At 42.6% G+C, this 13,253-nt stretch overlaps 2 protein-coding genes across 2 annotated transcripts; both read right to left on the reverse strand.

The window, feature by feature from the left end:
- Window positions 1-10,007: 10,007 nt before the first annotated feature.
- On the reverse strand, window positions 10,008-11,567 carry LOC147422899 (uncharacterized). Its single transcript, XM_086501613.1, has one exon. The coding sequence runs from the start codon at window positions 11,565-11,567 to the stop codon at window positions 10,611-10,613; it is 957 nt and encodes a 318-aa protein (XP_086357739.1). The 3' UTR covers window positions 10,008-10,610.
- An 80-nt stretch (window positions 11,568-11,647) lies between these two features.
- On the reverse strand, window positions 11,648-12,830 carry LOC147422900 (phosphatidylinositol 4-kinase gamma 5-like). Its single transcript, XM_086501614.1, has one exon. It carries the CDS (start codon window positions 12,828-12,830, stop codon window positions 11,658-11,660), a length of 1,173 nt encoding a protein of 390 aa, XP_086357740.1. The 3' UTR covers window positions 11,648-11,657.
- Window positions 12,831-13,253: the final 423 nt, after the last annotated feature.

Raw genomic sequence — 13,253 nt, forward strand, 5'->3', positions numbered from 1 at the left:
CAGGGATCCCACCAAGGTAGGGCATTAAGTTACCAAAAAGACCCTACAAATTTTGAAGGTTGGAGATTATGATTTTAGATAAAATTTGACGACACTTGTAACACCAAGCATGCAATAAATCAAGATTCAAAATGCAGTTTCCTTGCAATAGAAGGTTGATCATACAATTCAAAGCCAAGGAGTAGATGATTTTGACTGAATACTTCATTTGTGCAAGCATACATGCAATTTGATTGTACATCCATATACAGAACTCTCCAAGCTATGTGTGTTTTTCTGCAACCTTAATTCCAACAATTGGTATCAGAGCAGGTTGCATCCTCCCAAGAGTAGTCGCCAGCAGCTCCAACACACGCGTACTCACTTTCTCCGATTTCTATGAGCTTTGGCGAGCGTTCGCATGTCAAAAAAAAATCGAGAGATCTCGAAGAGCTTAGTCTGCTCATATTTTTTATTCGGGCTCATTTCGGCCTCCGTTTCCACTACATACAGTACTACACAGGCTATTTCGTCATTTTGTGCAAAATTTTTGTCAGTGTCATTTTTTGCATAACAGGTCCCTTATAGTCTTCTACGGTTTGTGCTATATAGCATGTGTTGTTCCCGTTTCGTTTCTCCTCTTTTTGAGCAGTTTTCACATTAGGTGCAGCATTTACCATGGCTGACAACAACACATATGTGTTCAAGATGTTTGTTGCTGAGGGCAGATTCGATGGGGACAATGACCCTATGTGGGCTTACATGATGCAACACGTTCTTATGTCAAAGGGTGGCTGGAATATTGTGCAGGGCATTGATGTACGTCCTGGTTCTGAGGATGTAGGTGATGTTGAGGATGTTGCAGGTCTTGCTGCAAGGATTACTGCTGTTAGAGTTTTTTTGCCTACGGCAAAACAAGCTCGTTGGGATGTAAAGGATGCGCGGGCTTATGCGTTGATTGTGTTGTCTGTGAAGCGCACCATTACTCCTCACATTCGTTCAAAAAAATCTGCAAAACAGGCTTGGGATATTCTGGTTGGTCTTTATGCAAGCCGCAATGAGGCAAAAATTGCATTGCTGCGTAAAGAGCTGGAGTCGAAGATTATGCATGAGGAAGATGATATGGACACTTTCCTTACTGTTGTCAAGGATATTAATGAGCAACTTATTTCTGTAGGTAAAGTCATTTCAAATAGTTCCCTTGTGTAGACTGTTCTTGATGCCTTGCCAGACTCTTACCAGACTTTTGCTAGTACTTGGAGACTCATGATCGAAGGAAATCCTGAAGTTGTCAAGTTTTATGCATTGTGCACATTGCAGTTGCAAGATTCACTTTTTAGAAAAATAGGACTAAACAGCATGCAGTTAAACATGCTTTTATTGCTGGTCAAAGAAAGGGTGGTAATAGCAATGCAACCACTTCTTATGGTTCGTCTGCGACGAGTGGAAAATCACATGTTTCTAATGCTTATGCTGGCAGCAATTCGTTTGGAAATTCTGGTGATAAGGGCACAAAGAAGGTGTGTTGCGATTATTGTAAAGCTAATGATCACTTGATCAAATAGTGTCATAAGTTTAAGGCCAAAGAGGCTAAGAAGAAAGAGGGTGGTTCCATTGCAAATGCTGGTTCCACCACAAATGCAGCTATTGTTGACTCTTCTATGGAAGGAGATTGTGATGTTGATGTTGATGCAGAAAGGGTTTTTAGTGCAGAGTGTCAAATTACAACAAAAACTAACAACATAATATAGATTAAGTATTACGCTTCAAATTTTGAGTCACTATTGCAAAAAAAAAAATGGACAGCATCTCCTTTGTAATTTGGAGCACTTTTCGAAGTCCAATCTAGTGTCATCTCATCTGAGACCCTCACATGAGGATTAAAGCTCTTTTGAAAAACCATTGGAATGATATCAAACTGACAAGAGCTTTGTATATATTTGCCAAAAAAGGAACATCAAAAAGTAGGTTATGGTTTTGCACTCACCAATGTATAGTTACCTTGATTGGGGTTGTAAATCCAACCTATCCCTTTCATTAGGCATTTGTCTACAATATACACTATCAACTATGTACCAAAAAAGTTTGTAAATCCATGTATTTATACATTAGCAAGAGTTACCAATATCCATGTGTCAGCCATATGAAACACCATGTGAAGCAGTTAGCCACGCATATCTACTTGATCTTTTAATCTTGATCCAAGAAATTTCCTCCTCAAAAAGCTTTTAAATTTCAATTCCCAAAAGAAAGTGCTATTTGTAGCTCAAAACCCATAAAAATTTGATCCGCAAGAATGTAAACTTCTATGTCAAAGAAAGAGATGAGTGTTCAGCTTTAAAAACTAAGAAAATTTTAATTATAATTCCAAGGTGGTAATGTAAGAAAATTTCAACTATAATTCCAAGGTGCCATTACTAGCTTAGAGGGAGTACAACTTAGAGGGAGTACAACATCAGCAGTCAAAGCAAAGTCACTATTATATGTGCATCATGAGCAGAAGCAACCCAATGTTGTTAAGGAAGAGGCAAATACGACCATTGCAGATCTTCTTCTAATGCAGACTATGCCAAGTGTAGGATACAAAACGAACATTTAATGGAGATGGCTAGTATGACCAGATGGTCATTTGTCATACAAGAATGACATTGTAGCTTCTCTTGCCTCCTTCACCACCAGACCTCCAAACTTATTGTTGTTTGAAGAAGTAGCTACGAGCTTGTTACTCAAAGCAGGAGCATTCGAGATAGCAACACTCTTATTCTTTTGAGTATCCACGGATGCTTGTTCAATGTGCTATTGATCCCTCTTTTTTCTAGACTAGGTCTCTTGTAGTGATATAGAGACAAGACCATCAAACTTCGCAATGAGGACTATCCTATATCACAAGTCTCGAAATTGGACGCAAATGTTTCATAAGCATTTGACAATGCATCAAGAACATTTTACACAAAAAAAGTTGTCAAGAATGGCGTCTCCAATAGTAGTTAATCTATCCTTGAGATCTTTTAACCCCGACAATACATCTAGATCATCTTACTCCTACATAGTCTTCGATTCTAACTCCTTATGCAAGTAAGCAATGTTTGCCTCAGTCCGTCTTGCATGCAAAGAAGCTATCCCATGCCTATTTTGCTAATTTTTTGAGTAAATGTGTGTAGTGAGAAAATCCATAATAAAGAAGAAAATCAATGGAAGCGTGTCCGCAACTCTAGCATCCAAATAACTCTAGCAAAAATTTGCTAGAACCTTCACCATCATCCACAAACTGTGTATCCATGAACTAGTGTGGCTTTTTGAGATGGGTGCAACAAAGGAAATGGATACCCACGGTAATAACTTTGTGTTGACAGTGATTAAGTTTTTTTTTTTTTTTTGTTTTTTTTTGAGAGAGAGAGAGAGAGAGAGAGAGAGAGAGAAAGAGAGAGTAGTATGTACAAGCTGACATTCAAAATAATATGTTATTGACTGTAAATGCACTGGATTGATTGATTGATTGGTGGCCAGGGTGGTAATCGGTGAATCGTACTAGCCGGTGGTTTTCTAGAATAGAGTTGTTATAGGCATCGTACATCTGGCTCTTCTTAGATTCTGTGGTGCTCTTCTCGATCTTAAAAATTTTGTGGTACATGCAGAACGTGTATTGCTCCAGCTGCTGCAGTGGCCTTGCACAATACAAGTCGATTGGATGCATGACGATCATTTGGCTCTGTGAAAGCAATCTTTGTCTTACCGAAGGTGGCAATGAGTCGATATAAGTTCCCCAGCTTTGCTTCTTGTGATGATCGAAATTTGCAGGCAATTATGCGAATTATGCTTCAATTATGCAACGCTTGACTTTGTCTAATCCATTCAAGCCAAGCCTCACCGCATTCTCCTTTGATAGGTTAAGTGGACCCAGTGGCTCTGTCTTCATTGCGTACTTTACCAGGTAGTGAGATATAGATGATTTGGTCACACGTTGGATGTTCATGTGCACTCTCCACAACAGCAAGATTATTGGGTGGTAGGGAACTATGTTATGGTGCTCATCTATGGGCCGATAGTACAACCATCTTGATGTTTATGGGTCCATTACGGGCTTGGTTGATAGTTGAGGGCCGAATGGAAAGCTGTATTTGCATGCAGATTGTTGGTCCATTACCTTGCAGGTGGACTTGCATTTGTGGATTTGTTTTCTTATCTCACGAGATGATGTAAATGCTTTGAAAAATTCAAAGGAGGCTACTCTGGGTCAGGTATGTACGCTGCTATTTCATTTGCTATCGATTCAATGTCGGCTCAGAAAACCCACAAAATCAGATGTGCATGTCGCGATCCTCGGTTTTGTATCTCGTACCTTAAAAGGTGATGCTCTATTTCCCCAGGACTTTGCTTCCCCTAAAATGTGGTTGTTCAAGAAGTTGTGTAGGCGCTTGTGGAACAGGACAATCTTTCCATGTGTAGCTTCCATTGAATGAATAAGCGATACTCTTGATTACTACTACTTTGTTTCACCTGCTATCTGTGACTTCGTCTACCGTAAATGCTAGGAATAGATCTGGTAGGCTCCACATGTCAACCATTGCGATGATCTTTGAGGTTCTTTCGATGCCATGATGGAGTGTCGGGCATTGTCGACGGGAGCTTGTATCTTATAATTCCTCTTATTGCATCTTGGTTGGATGCATTCTTGTGCCTCCTCTTATACGCATCTATGTCGTGCTGTAACATCGTCGTGTTCGTAGAATTGGATATCATGATTGCTCTCTTGAGTTGGTACATGATGAGTAGGTATGGCTTGTACAAGGTGCACACGGAGAAAAGCATGCTGATCTTCATCCTGATGTAGTCATTGAATTGGGTATCCTTCGTAGTTTCCACGTCCGAATGGGAACAAAAAAGGGAACACGGCTTTTTCTATTGTCACGTCTTTGGCCTCTGAGTGGCTAGTAGGCATTCCATTGTACCTGAAGATTGCCGTACGCCCAATGGCCTGAGCCCTTACGAAGCTTTAATAAGCCAAATTCATTAGAGTCTGTTGTAGTATAGGCCCTTCTTCTTGAGGTGGTGTACGTGCTTTCAAGAATGTTCATCTCACATTACGCTTCTGCTTCCTCCATCAATGCGAATGGCTCCGTTTTTGAGTGGCTTGTTATGATTGAAGTAACAGCATCTAGTGTCAGCACACACAAAGTAGTTTTTTTGTGGGGTTGCTTTGCCACAGTCTTATACATCTTGATAACTGGATTATGGAGTAAGTGATAGGCTAAAATGTTTGATAAGCATGAGGATGTGAGCTGCTTTGACAGATGCTATAGATCTGCCTCTTTTGTCCAACAAATCAAGCAAGGATCTTTTTTTTTCAAGTAGGCCAGATGCTACAGCGTTCGCAGAGCTTATGAAGTTTAAAGAAATGTCAATTATACTGAGGAGTTGAGAGTGAAGCTCGTTGGATTCTAAGATACGCCGGACATAGTCTGGTGGCAATACTACTACGCTTTTGGTTCTGATGTCTCTATCACAGCTTGAGCAACATGACCAATGTATGGATACTCCTTCCTTCTCGACAACATTTAGAAATGTCATGCTAGCTAGACTAACACGGGTATTGTCTAGTTTTTTCTTTTCGAGGCGAGTTTTTGAGAATGTCAAAGTTCCGCAGCTAGCACAAACCCTAATGTTTTTGGTTGCAACGATACACTGATCTTGCCAATGTCGTGATAGAATGTCGATTCCAGACCACGAACATGCAGCTGCCCTTAGACTCTCTTTCCTCTTTTTTCTTGTTCGTTGTTTTGCTATTTGCCTCTTTCTTTTTTGAGTGAGTTTGTCCATCACCATGTTTGGGATCTGAAAGCATCCATTACAATACGAAACTTCGTGTTCATTCGAGTTTTTCAATTGTGGTTTGGTAGCGTACAATAAGTTAGGTTGAATTTATAATAAGGTGGAATAACCTATTAGAAATGATGCAAGAAATGCAGTACGTGCTCGCATGCCAGTGCTTTGAAAAAAAAGAAAAAACCATACGTAAGTATGGCGGGGAGGTGGCATGTCCTCACCCAAGTTTTACAAACCATAGAGAACGTGCCATTCCCCGGTCACCTTTTTTCACCTCCAATGTTGGAGGGACACCAATGCTTCTCCTCCAGTGTTCGAGGGATACCTTTCCATCTTTTGTAATTTTCATATTTATATGTGTTACATTAGTATTTCTATAAAATACATAGCATCCATAATGCCATTTCAATTTTATGTTCATCAGTCTCTACATTTATCACTCGGTTGTTCTTGTTTCTTGGACGGGGGATGGAGCAGCTCTGATCACATTTTTATGAGGCTTGGGTGTGTGAGCAGATGTTATAGTATATCTTGTTATCAAATCCAAAAAACTACCACTGACAGAAAACTATCAGGACATTTTGATCATTTGAAATTTGTATATTTATGCTTGTTACATTCATCTACGATCCCCCCCCTCTCTCTCACACTCACACTCACACACAAACACAAACACAAACATACAACCGCATGCTTGCTTGCACACATCATGCTCGCACCCGCCCGCCAAGATCCCGCGTGTGTCAACTCAACCTGTCCATCATCTTGCTCACCTTGTCTGTATCTTTAAATGTTTTCTTTCTGTCAAGGTGGTTATGGTTGACCCTTATAAGCCACCAACAAGGGCTTGCATGAGCTCCCATGAAGGAGAGAGAGAGGCTTTCCTCCATCATACACCACAACCTAAAGCTGGATGGACTCGGAAGGCGTCTGATGCCGCCGAGGCAGGAGCCCTCTTCAATTGTAGCGGCCATGTAGACATCTACATCGACACTCATGAAGGAGAGACAGAGGCTTTCCTCCATCACACATCACAATCTACAGTTGGATGGACTCGGAAGGTGTCCTAGTTGTTTTGGGCTACGCAGGAGCCTCTTTGCAGCAAATTTTCAGCCACCTTCTGAGGGCTCTTTCCTCGACCATTGAGGGCTATTTTGGTTCAACATATAGGGTTTTTTTTTCATCTTGAGATCAGCAACCCCTTTGTGGGTGCTTTCAAACTTGGGTGCTTTCAAAAGTTTGAAAGCACGTCTGATCCCCTCTCTTTCTCTCTCTCTCTCTCTCTCTCTCTCTCTCTCTCTCTCTCTCACACACACACACACACACACACACACACACACACACACACACACACACACACACACAAACATAAACACAAACAAACAGTTGCATGCTCGCTCGCTATTACTTCACCTGAACAAAGCGCATTAGCAATTCACCTGGGTGTTCATGTCAGTATGGGTGAGCAAAGTGAAGAGCAAGATGGGGAGGAGAATGACCTCTCTGTGTCCAGCAGGCGCTCAAGAAAGAAGAGGATTCTGTGAAGGTTTTGTACATATTACTAGTTATATCTCAGGAGCAGCAAGTTTCTCCTTGCTGCTTCGACTTGTGGATGTGATGTTACCAGTCCATATGGGAAGTTGGTTTTCCAGGAGGGGATACTGATATTGGGTTGCTCTTGATGAGCTTAATCTCTCTCTCTCTCTCTCTCTCTCTCTCTCTCTCTCTCTCTCTCTCTCACACACACACACACACACACACACACACACATAAATCGTTTCAATGCATAGCTATACACCCATCCCTCTATGGCTAACTAATTTAATTCTTACTTGGTGAATATGCAAATTCTGCTCCATCAGTTTTCACTACAAAAGATAAAATAGAAAATTACACGCGGCCACGACTGACATGTAGACCGCCTGGCACAGAATTGTCATCTAGCGCTCTCTCTCTCTCTCTCTCTCTCTCTCTCTCTCTCTCTCTCTCTCTCTCTCTCTCTCTCACACACACACACACACACACACACACACACACACACACACACACACGCAAGGGGAGGGGCTCACTTAACCTTTCATTGTGTTCTCCAAGATTGAGCTCCCAATTAAGCCTGTGTTTTGCAAGCCAGCGCTCCACCTTGTACTTCCAATTCAAGCGCTCGCTTGTGCTAGCTTGCCTTTAAAATCAGCTAAAATCAGTTTGCATTTTTCTCTTTATTTAAAATCAGATCAGCTTGCGTTTTTTTTTACTTGTCAATCAGCTTGCGCTAAAGATAAAAACTAGTCTCCAATGCGCAATTTCTTTCCAATAACCATGCGCCAAAGTGGCATGCTTCTTCTTGCAATATTGCCTGCAAGCATCTTACATTGAAAAGTGTAAGCATTGTCATAGATCACGAGCCTACACAATGTTGTGAATATCCTGGTCAGATCAAAATGAAAGTTTTTCATAAATTATCCAGAAGTAAGTTTGATGCATAAAATATGGTCTCCTTCCTCTAGAGAGAGAGAGAGAGAGAGAGAAGAAAATTGATGCATTACCATAGGCAGTGGTCACACGAGGCATACTTATCCGTCAAGGTCCAGGGTCGCGGGGCGGCAAATCTGGAGCGTCCATCAACTGCCCATTACTGAGCGTAATTTTTGCCTGCAACAGTTTGATGATTGCCAGGTCAGCACCCGGAACCCACTCCCATGCATCCAATGAAGAGCCGGCATGTCAGCGCAGGGAAAAACGATCAACTGCTGACACCTCAGCTGGCGAAAAATCTGCAGGACCCATACTGTGCAAGGCAATCATTGCCAATGATTGCAAGGCACCTCACCATACATAATCGCTCCTTGACAGCGTGTGCGACTGTACCTGCTCGTAGTTGTGTTAGTCAGAGACCAATTTTGTGGCCCCTCTCCCCTGGACGCTTGACGGGAGGGAATGGTCCTCAATCGACCATTCCCATAATCTGTGCTCCCACCATGGCTCCCGGCTCCCGCCGGTCGCCATGTGGTCGCACAGATTATGGGGAATGGTCGATTGAGGACCATTCCCTACCCCATAACTTTCACAGATAGCTATGCCTCATGAGTGGTCATGCGAGAAACAAAGGAAGCTCTTGCAACTTGATGAAGCAGATTTAAAGAGAGGATCAAAAAAGCTGCCGTAAATTTTGAGAAGTCGTATCTACAACGCAATCGCTCCAGCCTCCCGTGCTCACTGTGTCTGTCTTGGCCAACATGGCACACCTCCACCTGCCGGTCAACAGCCGAGAAATCTACTTCGTGTGACCAACATACGGCATGGTTGCCGTTAGTTACCCATTACTAAGGCTCGTGGGACCATGCTCTTAGGCACAAACTTTTCGTGCCCATATGCTGAGTAAGATCTTGCAGTTTGCATAAATCTTAGTCCTTGCGCGTTCCTTTCCCCACCCATCTCCTTTGCGTTAGCTCGCCACCCATCTTCTCTGCGTTGGGGCGAGGGAGAGAAGAAGACTGCTCTATTAAGCTATTTTAAGCTGCTACTCTTCTATTTCTGGCTGCAGAGCAGAACGAGTAGTGCTCAAACCTTACGGTATAAACCTTTTTTTTTTTTTTTTAATAGCAAAACTCACAATTGTGAGTGGATTATATTGAGCTGCCCAAAAAATTACAAGGTTATGTCATGCTCATGCTCATGTTAAGCCAGGACAACATCCAAGGATCAAAATTACAACGGCTATCAGGGCAGCCACCCCTACCACCCCGCCTCCACATCCTTGATACACAAAGCCCATGCTCTTGTCATTCTGAGATCTTTTGGCAATCTTGACGGTATAAACCTTAATCAAGCTCGTTCACTGAACGATCTTTTAAATTTGGGGGGTCCTACGCTCCTCCACATTCAATTCAATGGGATTACTCTTGTCCATAGAAAGACCTTTCGATAGCTCCATATTGGAGAAGGCTTCTCAACAGCTTCTTCTCAGGGATCCCACAAAGGTAGGGCACAAAGTTCCCAAAAAGACCCCACAAGTATTGTAGGTTGGAGATAATGATTTTAGATAAAATTTGACGGCACTTGTAACACCAAGCATGCAAACTGCAGTTTCCTTGCAATAGAAGGCTGATCATACAATTCAAAGCCAAGGAGTAATGATTTTGACTGATTATTTCATTTGTGCAACGATACATGCAATTTGATTGTACAACCTCAAATTATAGCTTGAGTGGACAACCTCAAAATGAGGTAAAATAAATTGAAAAATCCCATGACTGGGAAACATTTAATGAATACAATTAAGACCTGAAAAGCTTTACAAAGTATACAGGGTTTAATGGTTGAATACAGAGGAAAGGTAGGCCAACCTGATAGGTACAATCTAAACATATTACAGTCATTCCTAGTTGGTCCAAATCAAACAAGATTCTTTACAAGCAGAGCCACCATCAAAATTTTCAATGTTGCTGAACCTCACACCACCACATATTTTCAATGACAGTGCATTTAGAGTGCACACCACAAGCGTTCAATGCAAAGGAAGCTGTCAGTATCCCACAACGTCAGTGCCCCCAGATGCAAAATTCTCTTGCATAATCTGCTCAAAAACAATCCATTGAAGGGTGAACCTGATGCCACCGCAGGCTTTCACTGGAATTGCATTTAGAATGCCCTCACAAGCTTTCAACGAATATGAAAGAAACTCCAAGTCTTTGCTGGTTGCCAACAGGCTCTGTGCACCTAGATGCGAAACCAGTCCATGAAACATGCCCAACCTGACACCAGCACAGGCTTTCAATTGAAATTGCATTTAGAATGCCCCCCACAAGCTTTCATCGAAAATGAATTTGCCGGAAAGCTGGGAGAGAAACTCCAAGTCTTTGCCGGTAGCCAACAGGCTCAGTGCACTGAGATGTGAAATCCTGTTGCAAAATCCGCTCTAAGCAATCCATGAAACATGCCCACTCCTGTTCACTCATGTCTTCAAAGGAGAAGGCTGCCACACTTCCAGCTGTATTGACCTTCCCATGTGTTTCAGAAGCTGACACAGCAAATGCTCCCTGGTCTCGCAGAAAACTTGACCTTGGCTTACGGTCACTTAAGCTTGCACTTTTGAAAGACATTGCTTTAACTCGAGGCCAAGCATTCATGCTTTCAGCTGTCTGACTGGCTCCATCCTTCACATGACAGGTGTTCTCAGGACTGTGCCATAGATGGGCTACTCTCAACATTGACCTCCCAGAAGAGCTCAAGGTTGACACAGCCCTTGACAATACTTGCCCACCATTATTTGTGCAGCTGTTTCTCTGCTTAGTAGGAAGGCTGAGAAAGTCCTCTCTCTCTGATGATGGGGCTTCACAAGGTAGATAGGCTTCCAAACATGGGCCCGTACAACAGCCTAAAGATGAAAAATCTTTGATAGGCGTAACCATTCTGTCAGGGAAGGTGCCATGCTCCAAATGAGCAGACAGGCCACTTAATGCCATAGACTTCAACTCTTGAGCAAGGAAGGGCAACTGTAAATCTGGAGGTTTAGAAAGGCCTGCTGGATGCAGTCCTGAATAATCACTTAGCGTGTAGGACGATCTTCTTGGCGTAGTGTCTTCACAAAGCTCGTCATCTTCTTCAAACTTGAATTGTTCTTGGACATCATCACCTTCCATTGAATTGTCAGAAAAGAAATTATCATCCTCTAGCAATAGACTGTGAAGTTCACTTTCATCTTCTTGTCTGGCTTGCAGACAAAACAATTCCAGTTGACTGATTTCTTCAAGTCCATCCCTGCTCATAAGGGCACCAATTTCTGCAAGACAGAAACCTGCTGCAGCTGCTATCTGCAAAAAGGTTGTAGACAAAATCAGCACCCTTAAACAAGCTACTCACAACATTGGTAATTCTTCCAGAAGCATCTCTGCATCTTTCTTTGCATCCAGTTGTCGAATGTAATCTAGCTCATCATCTGAAAATGCCACTGATGATTGAGGCCAATGCAGCCACTCAAAGTAAGGATCTTCCAAAGATTCTGGCAGACAAAGACCATGATCAATTGGTATCAACTCGAGGTTATTATTCACATGCATGCGACTACTTCCCCAAGTCCCAGGCACGTCCACCTTTTTAACAAGAATGTTTCCTGCATGCCTGTCCGTGTTGAGGATTCGAACATCAAGAATACCGATTCTATGAACCGCAGCTACTGAAAAGCCTGAACACCCTCGATCACTAGCATCGAAATCATGACATACAAACTGCTGGCAGGATGCTAGTTTTGTCACAGAAGGAGAATGTTTGACGAGGGCAGAGGTGGTGCTGTTGACGTGAAACACATGGTGAGTTATCTTCACCAACACTGTGGGTGGCACCTTTGCAAAATTTTCATGATCTAGAAGGTAAGCAGCTACTTCCCGTACCCCAGTCTCTCCAACCCGAATGCCTTTTTTCAATCCATGTTGCCCCAACACCCTTCCTATATAGCCCTTGGGGTTGTTAGGGGCCAAAGGCTCCTCATCTGTAGGCTTGACAATGGCAATATTTTCTCCTTTGCTGTTCCTGAAGTAATAGGCACCCCCAAGTCCTCCACTTATCAGGACAGGTTCTACTCCAGATTGAACTGCTTTTGCTATTTCTTTGACAATGACTCTCATCTTCGAACAGCAAAGTGAACCTCCGACTATTTCAATGACGTGACTTGAATCTGCCTCTGCTTGAAATGCTGACGTGGGAGACAGGCAAGGAGATGAAAGACTTCGCTGGACGGTCCTTGTCAACAATAATGGAGTATCCTTCTTCAGCTTGTTAAGATCATTTGTCAGGATCAAATCACCACAGCTAAGGGCAGCTTGATCCATTGGAGCATGGAGTAATGCCTGCAATCTTTTCTTGACAGCTTGAACACTGTCAGCCCGATCGAGTTCTATTCCATAGACATTTCCAGTATCAGTCTGGACAAGTATCTTTCTTCTCCCAACCGGTCTTGTGAGATTGTCTCGGTTTCCTTGGCTGATGGGCATGGGACTTTGAGATCTGACAGTAGGCTCCACACATGGTGGCATTTCTTGATCTGCCCCCACCTCTGTAACAGCAGGCCACAGATATACTCACATGAGTCAAAAAAGGCCTCAACTGCTGGATTCATAAAGAACAAAAAACCTTCCGTTATGCAAAGGATTTGAGGATGACCTGCACTAGTATAAAGGGCCAAACACAATTCACAAAATACGTAGATGGAGGGACACAGACATTGGAAGCAAACGAAAGCAGCGTTAAAGTGACAAACCGCAGGGAAAAAGCCAACGGATGGTGATGACTTCAACGCACCAATAGTTTAAGAAAACAAGTTCGAGGGCAAGGGACTCCGCGAAACAGTCAAAAACATGATGTAGCCAGAACCATGATACTGCAAGAAGGAACTATATAATGCAAAAACCATCTCCTTCAAAGCAATGAGCAACCTGCTGCACAATGTACCTTGTCTA

The sequence above is a fragment of the Adiantum capillus-veneris genome, chromosome 26 (assembly GCF_014529385.1).
Source record: "Adiantum capillus-veneris isolate H3 chromosome 26, ASM1452938v2, whole genome shotgun sequence".
Classification (NCBI taxonomy): domain Eukaryota; kingdom Viridiplantae; phylum Streptophyta; class Polypodiopsida; order Polypodiales; family Pteridaceae; genus Adiantum; species Adiantum capillus-veneris.

What these genes read in the sequence shown, in the direction of transcription:
- LOC147422900 (XM_086501614.1), bottom strand. Translation starts at nt 12,830, where the DNA reads ATGCCACCATGTGTGGAGCCTACTGTCAGATCTCAAAGTCCCATGCCC.
- LOC147422899 (XM_086501613.1), bottom strand. Translation starts at nt 11,567, where the DNA reads ATGAGCAGGGATGGACTTGAAGAAATCAGTCAACTGGAATTGTTTTGT.